The 17,655-nt window shown below is 43.3% G+C and overlaps 1 protein-coding gene and 1 long non-coding RNA gene across 3 annotated transcripts in view; one reads left to right on the forward strand and one right to left on the reverse strand.

Moving 5' to 3' along the window:
* The first annotated feature begins 42 nt into the window (after positions 1 to 42).
* CSGALNACT2 (chondroitin sulfate N-acetylgalactosaminyltransferase 2) overlaps positions 43 to 17,655 on the forward strand; it is a 34,050-nt gene continuing 16,437 nt past the window's right edge. The window contains exons 1-2 of the mRNA XM_079975696.1: positions 43 to 345; positions 13,213 to 14,453. Coding sequence (XP_079831822.1) covers positions 13,796 to 14,453 — 658 coding nt within the window. The 5' untranslated portion in view covers positions 43 to 345; positions 13,213 to 13,795. The remainder of the gene's footprint in view (positions 346 to 13,212; positions 14,454 to 17,655) is intronic.
* Positions 10,432 to 14,304, reverse strand: LOC307215966. Of its 2 annotated transcripts, none has more exons than XR_013838812.1 (3): positions 14,165 to 14,304; positions 10,789 to 10,910; positions 10,432 to 10,708 (listed from the first exon to the last, which is right to left on the reverse strand). It is a non-coding gene; the product is annotated as an uncharacterized lncRNA (long non-coding RNA). The 2 variants fall into 2 exon arrangements; XR_013838813.1 differs by having other exon boundaries at positions 10,783 to 10,910.

Consider the following 17,655-nt stretch of genomic DNA (forward strand, 5'->3'; position numbering starts at 1 on the left):
GATGGCTCACCCCTCTGCCAGCAGGGCGGGTCGGGTAGCATGGACAGGAGGAAAGCGAAGGAGAAGTGGCGGCGGCGGCGGCGGCGGCAGCAGCAGCCACGCTCCCCTCCCGCCGGTGCCTATCGCTTTAAGGGGCTGCCGCGGCCGGGAGGAGAGTAGTGGCTGAGGCGCGCCGCTGCCGCCTCCTCCGCCTCATTTCCTCGCTCGCTCACAGGAAGTGGGGCCGCTGCTGCGCGGCGCAGCCTGCAGTCCAACAGCAGCAGCAGCAGCAAGAGCTGCTAGTTGAGCCGAGGAAGAAGCAGCAGCGGCAGGAGGAGGAGGAGGAGGGGGAGGCTCCGTTCTGAGGTGAGTCTTGCGGGGCGCGCGGGCCACGTTCGCCGTTCTCCCCTTCCTCCCCCCCTATCTCAGCCTCCCCCGTGGCTTTGGCGCATCTGCCCCAAGCAGGTTCTTTCACTCCTTCCTTCGCTCCTGGTGCCACGATTGCCGCCCACCGACCCACCCCCACCCCCACCATGACACCCAAATCTAGGCTCTCCAGAGCAGCTCTAGTCCAAAGTCCTTTGCGCACGTCCTCGGCTCGTTGTGGTGTCCACTCGCCCACCCCCGGGAATGTGTGTGTGTGCAGGATGGGTAACAACTCTTGGATACCTACCTACACACCTGCGTGTGTGTGTGTTTCTTTTTCTTAAAGAAACCCTCCGCCTCGCCGTATCTTAACTCTTTCTTCCCTCCCGCCGGTGCCCCATTACAGAAGAGCCTTCTATCCTTCCTTCCTCAAAAATCCTCTCGGGGCTTCAGGACGCCAAGCCGAAGATCTCTGAATGCAAATCGGGTGACGCCTTGGGCTCCTCGTTCGTGCAGTCTGGTTGCAGAGTGGTGGCAGGCAATATCCCCCGCCCCCACTCCACCTTTCCAGAGCTTATATATCTTGGGGAATAGCGTTTCTGTCATAGGAATTACTTGATTATAGCATCAAGGCTGGCGGTTATTCCGAATAAATTGATATAGGTTAGACTAAGTTGAAATGCTAGAAGATAGCCTGGATGGCTCAGTTGGTTAGAGCATGGTGCTCATATTGCCAAGGTTGCAGGTTCAATCCGTGTACAGGGCAGCTGCATATTCCTGCATTGCAGGGGGTTGAACTAGATGACCCTCAGGGTCCCTTCCAATTTTATGATTCTCTGTGCAAGTTTCTTTGGTTTTTACCCTTATTCCTATTAATCACAACTGTATTTCTTATCTGTGCCTTATCTTTTCCCGACACACTTTTCCTAGCCTGTTTTCTTCAAACAATTGCGTAAAATCACACTCCACTCTTGCAAGTTGTCCTATAGCTGCTTCAGTTGCAACCAGATTTTTTCCTCCGTGCGCAAAAGCATGCAGTGGAGGAATAGAAAGCCATCTGTTTCTGTCATAGTAGTTTCATAGGCAAAAGGATAGTTAAAATGTGTCGCAAGACAAGCAGTCCACATGCATTAATTCTGGGCCGTGTACCCTCTATATTTTCTCTCTGTTGCATTGTGCTGTATGTTCTCTTCCTTCCTTCCACCCATAAATTTATAACTTAGTTCCCTCTATTTTGCGCCTGTTCTTTTCTTCACATATCTCTTCTCACTTAGATACAGAAAGAGAGAAAACTCATTATTTCTTCAGATCCCTTACAGAGTAAGATGTTTTGTAAGCAGTGGTTTATCCCATGCAGACTGGAAGGCAGTGGGTGGTAAATGGATGGTGTGCTAGACAGTATTTAGCATGTGTTTCTCTCAAGATGGGGTGCTTTGTTAATGAAGAACTGAGGGCTTTTTTTTTACTAGCGACAATCATCACTCATATTTCCTGTCTTTTTAAAAAAATGGTATAGGACAGGGATTCAGAACTGGTAGACCTTTACATGTTGTTGGACTTGAATTTTCATTAGCCCAGCCAGCATAGCCAATGGTCAGGGATGGGAGGTATAGTCCAGCAACATCTTCGAAGGGTTCCCCATTCCTGGTGCAGAGGAGCAAGTAGATAAATTACTCCTATCATTTTATTTTGTTGGATGTTCCTCTTTCAAGTTTGAGAGAAGAACCAACTGAGGTGTTCAAAACTGTGTTACAGAACTGGTCATGGCTACGAAGCTGAACCATGAATCAGTAAGTCTCTGTTTTGTATTTTGCCTCTGCCACGAACTCTCTAGGTAGCCTCAAGCAAGTCACAGCCAGTTTCCTCTGGAATACGGTGATAGTACTGACCTAATTTTACAGGGTGGTTGCAGGTTTAACATTAAACATGTCGTACTGGGAAAGCACACAGTAAATTGGCAGGATGTTTCAGTATCATGGGAGGTGAGAAGTGCATGGATTGCTGTAGCCTCAAGCAAAGCCAACTTGCATTGTTGTGACACAGTGCAGAAATCATCTGGCACCAGTTGAATTAAAATATATTGGAGTTTGCAGTAGGAATGGTGAGGTGAAGTTACTCACTTGAGATTCAACCCTTTGGTGCTTTCCCAGATAGATGAATTGGCTTGGGCTTCCCCAAACCCTTATGTAGCATAGCTACTTAAGAGTGCATTCAGATCTTGGTACATGTCATTGGAGTGGGGGCAAATCAGTTCTGGTGTCCCATTGCCCCTGTTTAAATGTAATGATCCCATAGTGACTGTTATGTCTGGATTACGATTGCTCCCCCGACCCATATCTCTTCTTTTCTTGGTTCTAGGCAGAAAAAAGTCAAAGCATGTTGATTCATTCTTTTGTAATGTCTATCTCATCTGAGATGGAACTAAACTATAGGATATGTGGGAAGTTGTTATGAAACCAAGGGTGTCTAGTAGCCCTGCATGAGTCTTGCTGGTCTTATCTGGCACAAACTAAAAGAGAAGACCAGATATGAATTGTGGTTCTTGGCTTTAGGCTGCATTCTTTAAAAAAAAACACAACAAGTTTAAAATATGCAGAATCATCACGTAACGCAGATTTCTGGTGCTTTAGAGTATTCATACCTAGATTCTACACCAGGGGTCCTCAAACTATGGTCCGCGGGCCAGATCCAGTCCCGAACCTGGCCCACCCGGCAACTGCAGAACCCGCCTCGCCCCTCCCCCTTTTCTTTTTTCCACGGGGAGGCTCTAAGCAAACGCTTGGCACACACAAAAAGGGAAGCAGCGAAAAGTAGCAACAATTCTGTCCCCGGCGTTCCAAAAGGCTCCTCGGCATTCCAAAAGGGTCCCTCCCCAACCGCAACGTTCCAAGGCTTACCTGCGCCAGTCGAGGAGGGCTTGGAGGGGAGACATGCAACACTGCTGGGCTGCTAGGGGAAGCAGGATAGGGCTAGCCAAAGGAGCTCCTTTTAATATATGTTGGTGTGGCTGCTTGCTTCATCGCCTCTCCCTCACCGATGGTCACAGATCCATTGCAAACACAGGAGGGCAACGTAACGGTGGGCGAAGCTCCCTTTCTCTCTGCCTCTCTTAGCTCCCCACCTATTCCCCTCCCCAAGCCCAGGCAAAGAGACAAGCTCAACAAGTATACGACCAATTTAATAATAATAAGGTGTTTTGAATAGTACTGCAAGTAATTGGGAGGTGGGCAAAACTCAGCGTTACTCTGCGTAGACCCATTGAAATTAATAGACCCAAGTGACTTGTGTTCATTATTTTCAGTAGATCTATTCTGAGTGATCTAGCAAATTGGCATTGTCTACAACCCATACCATAACATTTTAAGAGCCACTGTGGTGTAGTGGTTAAGAGTGGTAGATTTGTAATCTGGGGAACCGGGTTCGCGTCTCCGCTCCTCCACATGCAGCTGCTGGGTGACCTTGGGCTAGTCACACTTCTTTGAAGTCTCTCAGCCCCACTCACCTCACAGAGTGTTTGTTGTGGGGGAGGAAGGGAAAGGAGAATGTTAGCCGCTTTGAGACTCCTCCGGGTAGTGATAAAGTGGGATATCAAATCCAATCTCTTCTCCTCTTCTTCTTAAATATTGTATTGTTTTTCCTGTTTTGTGCACTACAAATAAAATACAGTGGTACCTCTGGTTGTGGATGGGATCTGTTCTGGAGCTCCAGTCGGATCTCGAGATTTTCGCAACCAGAGGTGCTTGTTCCGCGCATGCGTGTGGTGTGGTAGAGCACTTTTGTGCATGCATGTGTGGCGAAACCCAGAAAATTACTTCTGGGTTTGCCACATGTGTATCCCAAAGGATACATAACCAGAGGTGCGCGTAAGTAGAGGTACCACTGTATGTGCAGTGTGCATAGGAATTTGTTCATATTTTTTTCAAACTACAGTGGTACCTCAGGTTACAGACGCTTCAGGTTACAGACTCCGCTAAACTAGAAATAGTACCTCAGGTTGAGAACTTTGCTTCAGGATGATAACAGAAATTGCACAGTGGCGGCCCGGCGGTGGCAGGAGGCCCCATTAGCTAAAGTGGTGCTTCAGGTTAAGAACAGTTTCAGGTTAAGAACGGACCTCCAGAACAAATTAAGTTCTTAACCCGAGATACCACTGTATAGTCTGGCACCCAGCAATGTCTGAGGAACAGTGAACTGGCCCCCTGTTTAAAACGTTTGAGGACCCCTGTTCTACACCATATGAAGCACCATGTCACAACTTTCCTGTTTCTTTTAAAACATATTGGTGATCTCATTTGGTTAAGGAAAATATGTTCATGAAATCATCAGTACAACTGGCAGATGTCTACTCTTAGGGTGGGTTAAATATTTGTTCCCATCTGTCCTTGCTTTGGTTGGAGAAAAAATTACTGGAAAAAAGTTGCATAGAAAAATTGAAAGCTGGTCACTTGAAATCATGTGGGCGTGAAAACTGTTGCTTTGTAAAGAGAGCCAAAACCTTGGCTATCATTCTTTCTCGCATAAAGCCTCTGTTGCACTGATGGAATGGGAAGGAAAGTGCTTAGAGTGATCAGGTATTCGTGTTTGTCTTTTGATTATGGTTAAGGGACTGGATTGTGTGCTTCAAGCCTATGCATGTAAACTATCAGCACCTTTAAAGACCATAGAATCATAGAAATACAGAGTTGGAAGGGATCCCGAGGATCATCTAGTTCAACCCCCTGCAATGCAGGGATCTTGTTCTGGGTGGGCTTGAACCACCGACTTCTGGTTTACAGCCACACACAGTGACTCATTGTGTCACAGAGTTAAAGGGGAGCTCTGGTAACTAAGGTAATCAAATTTCTCATTGGTTAGGTGTCCTGTTTTTTACACACACACACACACCGCTATTTTTAATTTCTTTCTTGAGACAGAATAATTTGCCCTGATTGCTGTCCAGCATTTGAAGTAGCCGGGCGTCAGTCACATTTTGCTTCGAGGAACTGAACCATGTTCAGCCATGGTTCACATCAATGCATGTGTGTCCCAAACCATGATTAACAACATCTTTCATGTAAGAGGAACAGAAATTTGTCATTCTGTGCCCTATTTCTGACCCCTCAACCTTGGTTAAAAGCTAAAGAAAGTTGTTCCTATGCCAGCTCCAAGTATTCATTTGCAACTAGTAGTCAGTAGTTACCTATGCTGCCCATAAAAGTGAGAAAATTCAATTTACTGACCTGTTGAATAAAATATACTATTTCTGGAGATATATGTGTGGGATTGCACATTGCTGCTTAATAGAAACTGCATGTACTGTCTATTACTGTATGTTAATTTCACAAAGAATCTTCATGTAATTATGGCAAATATTTTAACTAATATTAACTAATATTATTAGTTTTTCTAATTGCTCTTGGGTAATCCAGTGCTGACAATAGAAACACTCCTACTTTTCTTAGTTTAGTTATCATGGATATATTCAAAGAAAAGCCAAGAAAGTTTGCTGCAACAAAGATTAAGGCTGCTTTATGGCTGCGAATCTAAAAAGACAACTAGGAGAACTCAAGTTTTGTTTTCTAATGAAGTCCAGAAATATGTCATATTGTAGGACTGTTGAAGTCTCTGCTGCAACACTCTGTGCAATGCTAGACACTTGCAATGTGAATGAGTTAGATACAATGTTGGAACTATTTGACTAGCTGAATGTTGAGTAATTCAACAGTTCTTGACTGTGGAAATTTTGTTGCACTGACGTGTCCTAATCTCAGTGTAGCTTTTAACTGCACTGCTGTAAAAGAACCTGGAAGTGCTGTTATTTTCTTTGCTACTTTAAAGTCTTCTAATTGCATTTTGTATTTCTGTCCGGACCCTGAGGGAGTTAGGTGTTCTGGAGATGACTGCTCCAGGGTAATGTCGCAGCACAGATGTCAAATATCATGCTATTGTAGTATATAAAGTAATGACTTTATGTGCAGATAATGATGATGGTGAAGTATTCTTGTGTTTGGTGCTATTTTTAAGAAATTAATTTAATGTAACTGAGTGGTAGGAGTAGCCATTTGTGCAAGGGCCTAATGAGACAGCTGGTGCTCAGTGTCTGCAGAAATGTCCTTCGCTCGTACATGTCTTGCTTTGGAAGCAATATGTACATAATACTGAAAAAGTCTTTTCAGTTTATATGTTGAAAAACTGAGGTCTACAGTCTGACCTCAAATCTTTCATAACTAAACCGATTTCCATCTTATCCACACAGGCTTGGGGCAGCTGAGCCTTAACTCTATAAAAAATAATAATAGTGACACAGGTAGTGAAAAAAGTCTACTGTCCCATCTGTGATGGGCATGAGGTTGAGAGAGGATTTTAAAACCTTCTCTGTTGCAATTTGATTCTGCTCCTTGTCTCACAGGTTTCCCCCTCTTAATGAAGAAGTCAGGGTGACTGCAATTGAAGAGGAGAAAAAAATGTTCAGTTTCCTTGTAGTTGCAGCTTATTGCCCCACATGCTACTGCCCTGGATGAGAAGAGTGGCTTAGGGCAGTGTTTCCCAACCTTGGGCCTCCAGCTGTTTATGGACTACAATTCCCATCATCCCTTGCCACTGGTCTTGCTAGTCAGGGATGATGGGAGTTGTAGTTCAAAAACAGCTGGAGGCCCAAGGTTGGGAAACACTGGCTTAGGGGAAGAAGGGTGTTTAAAAATGGTGGCTCCCTGAAAACTCTTTCCTCCCCTAGCTTATAGGCAGAATAGTCCTAAATTCTCATGATGGGAAGATTGAAGTGACAGATTGTCCATCATTTCCAAAGGATTATGCTTTCCTTTTTTTGCACAGGTGGAATCTACTAACACACACCCGACCATAACACGCACATAGTTTTTAGAGGAGGAAAACAAGAAAAAAAAATCTAAACGAAACAGTGGATGTATGATTTTTGTGGTTCATGCTGTGGCCACAGACATGTGATCTGACGGTGAGTTTGGGGTAGCCCAATGCAAAAATCCTGAGGATCCATGTGGATCCATGCTTTGTAACCACATTTTTGCACCACTGTGGCCCCAGGCAACAGTGGGTGCGTGCTATTTTTGGTGCAAGCTGTAGCCATGGACATGCTATGTGATCTGATGGTGAATTTGGGGTGACCCAGTGCAAAAATCCTGAGGATCCATGTGGATCCGTGCTTTGTAACCACGTTTTAGGTGGAGAGGGAAGGAAAAGCACTCAAGGGACAAGGAGCACGCGTGGGGTGTGTGGAGAAGGGTCCTGCTAATAATGCAGAAGAGGGGTATAAGAGGAGAAGGAACACGCGTGGGGTGTGTGGAGAAGGATGCTGCTAATAAGGCAGAAGAGGAGTATAAGGGGAGAAGGAACACGCGTGTTGTGTGTGGAGAGGGATGCTGCTAATAATTCAGGCGAGGGGTATAAGAGGAGAAGGCTCCTGTCCTCTCCCGCTTTGCTCCTTTGAAGCAAGCAGGCTCTGCTTCTCTCCCACCTCCCCGGCTTAGCGCTTAGCGATCTGAAAAACCTCGCTGCTATTACGCGAGCTGAGTGGAGAGAGGGACATGGTTGCTTTAAAGGAGCCAACCGGACAGGAGCTGCTTACACTCGTGTAAGCGGCTCCTGTCCTCTCCTGCATTGCTACTCTGAAGCAAGCAGGCTCTGCTTCTCTCCCTCCTCCCCACTCAGCGGCTCTTCTCCCGCTTTGCTGTTTCAAAGCGAGCCACGGAGAAGGGAAGGGAGGGGAACCATGGATCCTCTGCTCACGACTGCAGCAGATCCCCCCGCCATCCTTAGGCATTTGCTCCATAACACGCACAGACATTTCCCCTTACTTTCTAGGAGGAAAAAAGTGAGTGTTATGGTGCAAAAAATACGGCATGTCTTCAATTTCCTTCAGCTGAAACCAAGCAGGTCCAAGGCTGGCCCCAGAACACCCCATTTCACGTCTTCCCACCAGCAAACCTCCCTGTGCTCGCCAAACTTTCAGTGGGCTTAGTGAGGGCCTCCCTCAGGTGTGTCTTGCTACCAAAACTCATCTCTGTGAGCAGAGGGGCACCTCTACCCTTTTCAATGCCCTCTAGATTATGCCTCATTTATTTGGCAAATATATAGGCAATAGGCATGAGCTAATAGGCTCTCAAGCAGGCACACACCTAAATACAATGTGAAGAAATGCAGTAAAAATACAGACTAAAACAATGGAATTGGAAAGCAGCAGGCCAAGAGCAGATGATAAAACTCAGCAGAAGGCTGAGAAACAGTGAAACCATACTGGAATGCCTGGACAAATAACAAAGTATTTCACTGATGTTGGAATCATATTTGGGAACACCCTTCTGATGACAGAGGGGCTTGTAACTGAGCGTCTGACAATGACTAATGGTCAGACAGGAACATGTGGTTGAAGTCAGCCCCTCTTGTATGTAATAACTTGTGCTTTGAATTGTGCCTGAAAATGGACCGGCAACAAATGTCGCTGTTTAACTACATGGGAGAAACTTTGTAAAGGGCAGTGCCAGTTCAAAATGCAGCTGTCTGGCTATCAACAGGAGCTTCTGTGAAGTCTTCAAAGGCAGCCCATGTAGTTGACCAATCTAGTCAACTAGTCATGTAGAGGTTGCCAGGCCATGGATAATGGTCAACAGATTTTCTCTCTCCCAGAGGGTGGGGAGTCGCAGCTGATGCACTTATCCATGGGTAGGCAAACTAAGGCCCGGGGCCGGATCTGGCCCAATCAACTTCTAAATCTGGCCTGCAGACGGTCTGGGAATCAGCGTGTTTTTGCATGAGTAGAATGTGTCCTTTTATTTAAAATGCATCTCTGGGTTATTTGTGGGGCATAAGAATTTGTTCTTTTTCTTTTCTTTTCCAAAATATAGTCCAGCCCCCCACAAGGTCTGAGGGCCAGCGGGCCAGCTCCCTGCTGAAAAAGTTTGCTGACCCCTGCTAACCATAGCTGAATTCTATTGGAATTGAAAAATAGTGTTGAAAATTGAAAATAGTGTTGAAAAAATTGAAAAATAGTTTTCAAATTTTTGCTTCAGATAATAAAATTTAGTATTTCAAGTAGAGTTATATGGCACTATGGAGTGTGATACAGCCTGACTGCTTATACAATACCTGCTCCCATTGCAGAGTGTGTGTGTACTGTCGTCTGTGGCATGAATAAGGTAGGGTTGGCCACTGTGAGCTTGGCATTGGTAACTTCAAAACTGGACTACTGCAATGTGCTCTATGTGGGACTTCCCTTGGGCTTTACCTAGAAGATCCAGCTGGTATAGAATGCAACAGCTAATTTGTTGATCCTATCAACACCAAATAACAGCTTTGCTGGAAAGACTGCACTCTGTTTGTGGAATGCGCTCCCCGGGGAGGTTCGCTTGGTGCCTTCATTAAACACCTTTAGGCACCAGGCAAAAGTGTTCCTCCCTAACCAGGCCTTTGGCTGATTGACACTCAGTGCCCTTTCGCTGTGCTCCTCAGATGGGGTACTGCTGGGAGCAACTGTATGCCCCCGACGTGCACTTAGCCTGTCCTGGAAACTGGATTTTCAGTGTTGTAGCTCCAGCCTTCTGGTATTATTTACCAGCCAAAACTACAAAGGCACCTAGCAAGATGATGCTTAGGTGTCTACTGAAGATGTTTTTGTTCAGGAAGGCTTTCACCGAGGTCTCTCTACTAACAAACTACTTTTCTATGAGTGGAGAGTGTGTGTTGGCTTGTTCTTGGGGATAATTCAACATGTAGCTGCCAGCCCCCAAACACCTACGTTCTGCTGCGGTGATTCAGTTGATTGTTGGAGTAGATGAAGCTTTTTAAAAACTTCTGATAGCTGAGGCATTATTTTTCTCAAGTAAAAATCATTCTGTGATGGTACAAACTCCATGCTGTCCGGGGGCACCCACCCGCTGTGTTTCTGTGTGCATTTCTGACACCACCTTGGGGTGGCTTATTTTGCTGTGCTTCTGTATCAAGAGTAAATTATTTAGTTTCACTCAATCGCAGAGACATACGAGAATTACAGGCCCCTAGCAATGGGTTGATTAGAAGGGGACAAGGCTAGAGCAGTGAAAGCAGCAAACAGCAGTTTATGAAGGCAAACAATTTTTTGTGTTCAGCTGAGTCTTAAATTTATTTTTAAGTCTCATATCATGACCACTGTTAGTGGGTCTTGGCAAAGATGTTTACTGTTTACAAAGTTTACTGCGGATTCCTAGTTAATAAAGTGAGGGTTTCTGGAATAGTAGCAGAGGATCAGGCATTTGAAAGGAGGTTCAGTCAGTGCAGTAGGGAAGGATGAAGTGATATACGGTAGCTTCATTGCAAATTAGGACAGACTCAGTTTAACCTGTGGCCTATTCATTATCTTCATAACCACACTTGCTACCTTTAGAAGAACAGAAATAATGAATTCTATGCTCTGCATTGTTGGAGGCAGTATGATTCCGAATACCAACTCACCCTTACCAGATGACTTTGCAAAATATATGATGAATAAACCAGTGATCTCAAGCCCATAGCAGATTGGGGGAGGACGTCTGAAAGCTTTTCTAGTAGGTCCCATGAAGATTCATGAAGGCTAACATTTCCTGTAAGTAGAATAAGAATTTTGCTTGAAAAAATGTGTCACTTTCCAAATGGCAAAATCAAGGAAAAGTCTGGGAACATTTTTCTCTTGGAGGTAAAATTGCTGATGATCTTAAACTGAGTCAGATAACCACAGAACGATGAAGCCAAAGGACCATTTTGTAGCCTAAAAGCACACCCTTAAGATAGTTTTGGGAAATGAAGTTTGCATATGTATGAGAAGGATATATTCAATCACACCATTATTATGATAGAAGTGTTTGGTTGTCTAACAGAAGCCATTATTAATTTTGTCTGGCTTACCTTTGCTTTAGAGTATGTGAGTTTCTTTTGCAAGAAGTAAAGTGGTTATCTTAGTCATAAGTAGTCGCCATTTTTTGGTCTTGCATTTTGTGGGAATTGTACTAATAAAATGCCCATAACAGGCCATCAGGGGATGCTGGTTTAAAACTTAGGACATCAAAGAGCTGAGTCTTGTACATAACTGGTGAGCTGTCTGGGTCTTTGTGTGTTTAGAGGTAGAGTAGGTCTCATAAGAAGAATCAGCCTCAACTGAGAGCCTGATAAAAGATCCTTTGGGTTCTGGATCTGTCCCTTGAGCTGCTAGGTTTACAATGCATATTGGTTTACAGTGCTATTGCATCTGTGTAATCTGCCAAAGTATTCAGTTTGTTAGATGATGGCTGCCAGCCTTATTCTCTGAGGAAAGGGATACTTGCTTCTCAACTGTGAAGTGTGTTTGGAGGTTGAAGTGACTGGTTAAACAATGCTGTGTTCTTTTGCTGTTCTTATATGTCAATAAGCAGAACGCTGTTGTCAAAAGGATGTTCTCTCATGGTCAAGAAAGCAAACTTAGGCTGCGATGGTTTCCCCAGAAACTCAATGGATTGTTTCTATGTTGCTATTGTTAGCCTAGTCTGTGCTTGAGGTTTAAATGTACTGAGCTTTCTTGTTCCTGTTCATTCTACTCAGATATGAATATTTTACAGCCTTCAGTTAACATGGTAATGCATACAATTTCTGACTTACATGCCTTAAATAAAATCTATTCCAGAACAAAATCTGATTGTCATGAATACTTATGCCTTAGCAGCATTTTGAGTGGACTAAGAATGTTTTGAACAGAAAACGTTTTTGTTAAATATTTGAAAGTGGGTTTAAGCCCTGCTGCTGCATTCCCTCCCCCAAAATTTGGAATTTCTCTACACAACCCCTAAATCTGCTCTGTTTTCCTTCACTCCCCCTTAAACTTGTTATAATAAATACCTTTAAAGTCCTTGCACTAGTGGAACTGATTAGTTAGATACAGCCCATAGAGATTGGAAGCTGGGTGTTGTTTCTTTGTCTCATACTTATCTCCTAGTTGGGTACATAATGATGCGTTTTGTTTCTTGCATCTTGATTCACCACATCTGGACTCTAGTCAGTGACTTGAAGATACACCTGATGCTAGTTGCTTCAGTATGCATGGAGATAGTAATTTATAATTTTATCTGACTCTTCCCTACGCCCAAAACACTCTTCCTAGTGGAAAGGCCTTAATACCCTGACAGGTCTTCAGAGATAGATGTTTGTCAATTGCGAAGGAGCTATTTTTAGTACATCTCTACAGTGCTTTTAGCACTTTGCATAGGGGTAGTTTTGTTCAGAGGTTCTGCTGAGACTGTTTTAGGATTGTGGGAGGGTTGGTCTTTACCTACCTGCAGTTATGTAAGTCATGCAAGTTGGAAGGCAACCCCCATAGTTTGTTGTTTTAGAACCATAAAGCCCCTCTCAAAATACAAGCACACATTCTAATATTTTTGGAATTCTAAACCTCATATTTGGCCATCCCTTTTTTTACCTGAAGAAAGTACAGGTTTCCTGTGTACCCTTTTCAGAAGAAGGTAGATGTTCCTGCATGGTGACAGAAAATATAATTGGAATTAGGAGTTAAATTCACTAACTTCTTAATACATTGTCATTTAAATAAAAAACTGGTTATGATGCATTCCAGAAATGACAAAAATAGCAGGGGAAAGAATTCTGACAACCGCTTACGTAGCTGGAAAAAAAGCTGTTTTTTACTAGTCTGTTGGATGAGTTTGTTTCAGACATTTCCACAAGAAGGAGATCACTGGTGTATAACCCAGTAGAAAGAACTGAAGGTTTACAACCCGCCCCTGTCATGGGCCATCGCAGAAAAATAAATTTTGTGATTCATCATGTCTACATTTTTAGGATATTAAAACTTGCCTTCATGTGTTTTCCAGATGTTTGCCTGTTTTGCAATTCTAACTGAGTGTACTTTTCATTTAATTCTAGGCCCTCCCTTAATTTTGCTGACTCAGATTACAGATTTCCAAGATGGAGGAGAGAGAAGCATAAGCTCCAGAGGAAAATATCCTGCAGACTGCCCATGAAAATTACTATTGCTCAGATATTTATGGCTCTTACGGGGGTGCGCAGATAGTGAGAAAAAATATTTTTAAAATGCCCCCACGGCTATAAATTGCAAGATTCTTTTGCTTTACACTTATCAGAATTTGATATGTTTTCAACTTGTTGTCTTTAGAATACAGAAGCATAGCAAATTCACTACACCTCCAAAAACGTATGTTTAGACAAACTGCCCTGAAAGTAATGGGGGCTGTATCTGACTGTTTAGACTGTAAATGCTTGCAATAATGGAAGTTGTAGCAATACTGGGATTTGCGATCTCTGCAGTATTGCTTGAGCAAGACAACAGTTGCAAGTTTCCCCCCTTATTTGCCTCACACAAATGGATGTATCAGTAGAAATAGTTTTGGTTCAGCGTACAAACAATTGCTCCTTTCAGAAAATACTAGCAAGACATGACCAAAAACGTCAGCTGTTTTAGTTGGAATACAACTTAAGTGCCGTAAGAATGCCTAGAAGAGGCATAATATTTCAAGCCAGAACTCGGTGGCTGTTGGTCGGTCTTGCCTTGCTGTTGAGTTTGTTGCTGTTTATGTACCTCCTTGAATGTGCTCCACAAACGGATGGCAATGGATCACTTCCTGGCATTGTAGGGGAGAGTTTTGGCAAGGAACACTACCAAGCCCTCCTGCAGGAGCAAGAAGAACATTACCAAACCAGAGCTATGAGCCTCAAGCGCCAAATTGCTCAGTTAAAGCAGGAGCTTCAGGAAATGAGTGACAAGTTAAAATTGTTACAGGAGAAGAAAACCCCAAGAGTCAACAGCATGGGCTATCAAGGCACCAAAGAACAAGCACCCAATGATCTCCTGGAATACCTGCATTCTCAAATAGACAAAGCTGAAGTGAGCATGGGGGCCAAGCTGCCTAGTGAATATGGAGTCGTTCCTTTTGAAAGCTTTACTTCCATGAAGGTGTTCCAGCTGGAAATGGGGCTAACGCGACACCCAGAGGAGAAACCTGTGAGGAAAGATAAGCGAGATGAATTGGTGGAAGTAATTGAGGCTGGCCTCGAGGTAATCAATAATCCAGATGAAGAAGATGGTCAAGATGAAGATGACGGAATAGGGGAGAGACAGCTTTACAATGAAAACGATTTTATAGAAGGTACTTTATGCATTTTTGAATTCTAGTTCATAATATGGTGGTCTATACCAAATGGCAGAATTTCTGAGACAGAAGACCGGCTTTCCCCAACCAGGTAGTCTGTAGGTGCTTTGGACTACAATTCCTTTCTGCATATGACCAGGGACGGCAGGCGTTGTAGTCTGAAACATCTGGAGGGTGTAGAAGGTTGCAGTAGGTCATTAAATAACAGGTTTGGGGGATGGCACCATGAAATTGCAAGCACTGCCCTTGACTTGTGTGTGAATTTCCCTATATCCTTTCTACACTGGTTCTCCAAGTGAGTTTCTAAGCATACCCGGTTTACTTTAACCTGTGTAGCCTTTGCATCATTACCCAGCCAGATAGAGGGCCAAAGTGTGTACAAGGTAAGGGAATGCACTTTTCTGCGGCTCACTCCTATCTCCTTAATCCCTATTCATCCCTTGAGACTGAACCAGCCTTGGTTTATAGATATCACAGGAATGATGCACTTTTCTTTACTGGTAACTGCAATGATATTGGGTGGAATTCAGCATCATGCTTTGATTAACATTCTGTCTGTGCAATCATTTCGGCTTGCCACACAGAATGTTCCCCGTTCTCTTGCCCCCATGTGCTGTTCTCAGGGTTCTTACCCCTCCAGAGCCAATTTTGGGAGGTGCGGGGTGGGGAATCCCTGTTGTGCATGTGGAAGACTTCAAACAGGCCTTCCACTACTAACAGGGCTTTTAGGTGAATCCCACCCGTTGCAGTCCTTCTCTTATAATATTTACTCTGTTGCGAATTTAAGGATTAATGATAACTACAACAGAAATCCAGATACTCCATCAAAGCAGGAAATAGTTACTGGCCTAGTGTTTGTGATTTATTTATATAATTACTTATTTATTAAATTTGTATACCATCCTATATACCTTCAGGTCACAAGGCAGTTCACAGGATAAAATCACAATATAAAAAACATCAAAATAAAAACAAAAGCAACCCAATAACACCCCATCCCAAAAAAATCCAACCCTCATTTTAAAAGGGCATTGGATATGAATCATGAATTGGATGTGAAACATGATGTGTTTCATGTTATGCCTATGTGTGTGTAGAGAAGAAGCATTATATTATTGCTCAAGAAAATGAACAATGGTTAGAACCAGATCATTTATATGGTGTAAATTTGCATGAAGCAGTTGGAATGGTGCAGATTTGACAGCTGCCAGCTAAGTAGTCCATTTGAGGGTTAAAAAATGAAAAACAAAAACAAACAAAGACCTTAAATCATTATTCATTTTTGGATCAACTTTTACAATTCCAAATTTAACTCTGTTGCTGTCGTTATTTAAAGGAGACTATCAATAACACACTCCCCTACCTGATGAACATATGTCATAAGCTTTACACTTTTGTGTGTTCGAGTCCCCCTCCCCCCCAAAAAAATAATCTGACTGGCCTGAAGTCTCAGCATTCTGTTTTGCATGCACAACTTGTGGTGTATCACTGTCATATGTGTTGGACTACCAGGAGCTCAGTAAACTACCTGAGGGTTTATTCCCTGCCTACCATGGTTTAAAAACAAGGGGGAATTGTCCAGTAGCTGGTGGGTTGCATCTTCTCTGGTGTGCAGGGCTGCCAATTATTGCATATGTATATAATATATTGCTTACTCATTCAGTATTTTGGCATCTGATTTATAGGAGGCCACTTCATACCGTGTCAGAGCATTGATCCATCTAGCTTAGCACTGTGTGCTCCAGAAGTGGGGGAACCTTTTTCAGCCAGGGGGCAACAATCCCTTCTTGGCAACCTAATGATCTGTAGGATGAAAGGGAAGACACTCAGAAATAAAAAGCCCCTACAGTGTCCTTGGCCACCTTGCAACGATGAGGCAAACTCAAAACCCTGCACATAGCAAACTTCTAAAGGAATTCTCAAGTGCCCTGGGAATGAGGCAGAAAAAAATAGAAGTCTTTTCTCAGAGAAGAAAACCTTTGAGAAATTGGGAGGACAGATTTCAGCATAGAACTAAAACCAGGTAAATATTGAAGTACTGTACAGGGGTTAAATATCCCCCTCCCCCCATAGACAGCAGCTCCATACTCTTGCCTTCTTCCCCCACCCCTGTCCACTTTCCACCAGTCCAGTAACAGATGGCATATTTTTTAAATCACAAGTTGGCAGGAGTACTTCAGTATGTCTCAGGCTGCGGTATAGTCCTGTAATGGGGGTAATAAGTTACATGCAGTACTCAGCATTTTTAGAGTAGTCTGGTGGAACACATATTAGCGATCCCAGACTGGGTGTACTTGAAACTTCTCAGCTGAGTTTTCAAACCAGTACACAGTGTGCCCCCAAACGTAGAAAACTGCTGTGACCACCCTTGACTGGCGCATGAATACATTCACTTGTTTAGGAATCTTTGCAGTTCATTATTCTTAGGCTCTAAGAAACTTAACAATGATGGTTTCACTTCATTGCTAATTCTTCAGGCAGAAAAAAAAGGTTTTTCTTTTTCTTTTGGATGCTGTGTCATTGTTTCCAAAATGCGGTCAAAAATATGGCAATGATTTCTAAGACTTATTGAAAATGTTCATGTCTAAGATTGCCTTGAGACTGTCATTTTCAAGAAATTGCACCACAGTGGTAAGTACTGCTCTTTTTTTATGCACCTGCTTTGTCTCTGTCATCATGTGTACTTGTGCAGTTTTGTGAATTGCTATCTCAATCTTCAGGTCTTGATAATTTGTTTGCTCCATGAAGGTGCCCATGTTGGCATATTGTTGAATTATACATAATGTATGTGAAGTGCTTTGAATACCCACAGAGCACTCTGTAAATACCAAGACTTTTACATATGCATTTCCCTTAAGAGCAATGCCTTCAGAACAAAGTGATCATGTTCTCTTCATGGCCACGTGTCTTCTCTGTTGGGTTATAGTTGCTGTTGAATCATTCTGCAACACTTAAAGGAAAATCACTCTGGGCAGTAAATCATTAGAGTAGGTTAGTAGCTGGCCGCAGTAATGCTGCATCGCCTCTTTTCGGTACATTTCTTCTTCTTTTTTTTAAGGCAGTTAGTCTGCAGTTTATAAGATGAGGAAATAGCATTGACTAAACTTTTTCTGGCAAGCCAACAGAAGACTTTTTTTGGTCAGAACTGAGCAACTATGGCAACCAATCTTCCCCTCTTAATATTCTGTTCCCTTTGGTG

Source organism: Podarcis cretensis, assembly GCF_951804945.1.
Source record: "Podarcis cretensis genome assembly, chromosome: 5".
Taxonomy (NCBI): domain Eukaryota; kingdom Metazoa; phylum Chordata; class Lepidosauria; order Squamata; family Lacertidae; genus Podarcis; species Podarcis cretensis.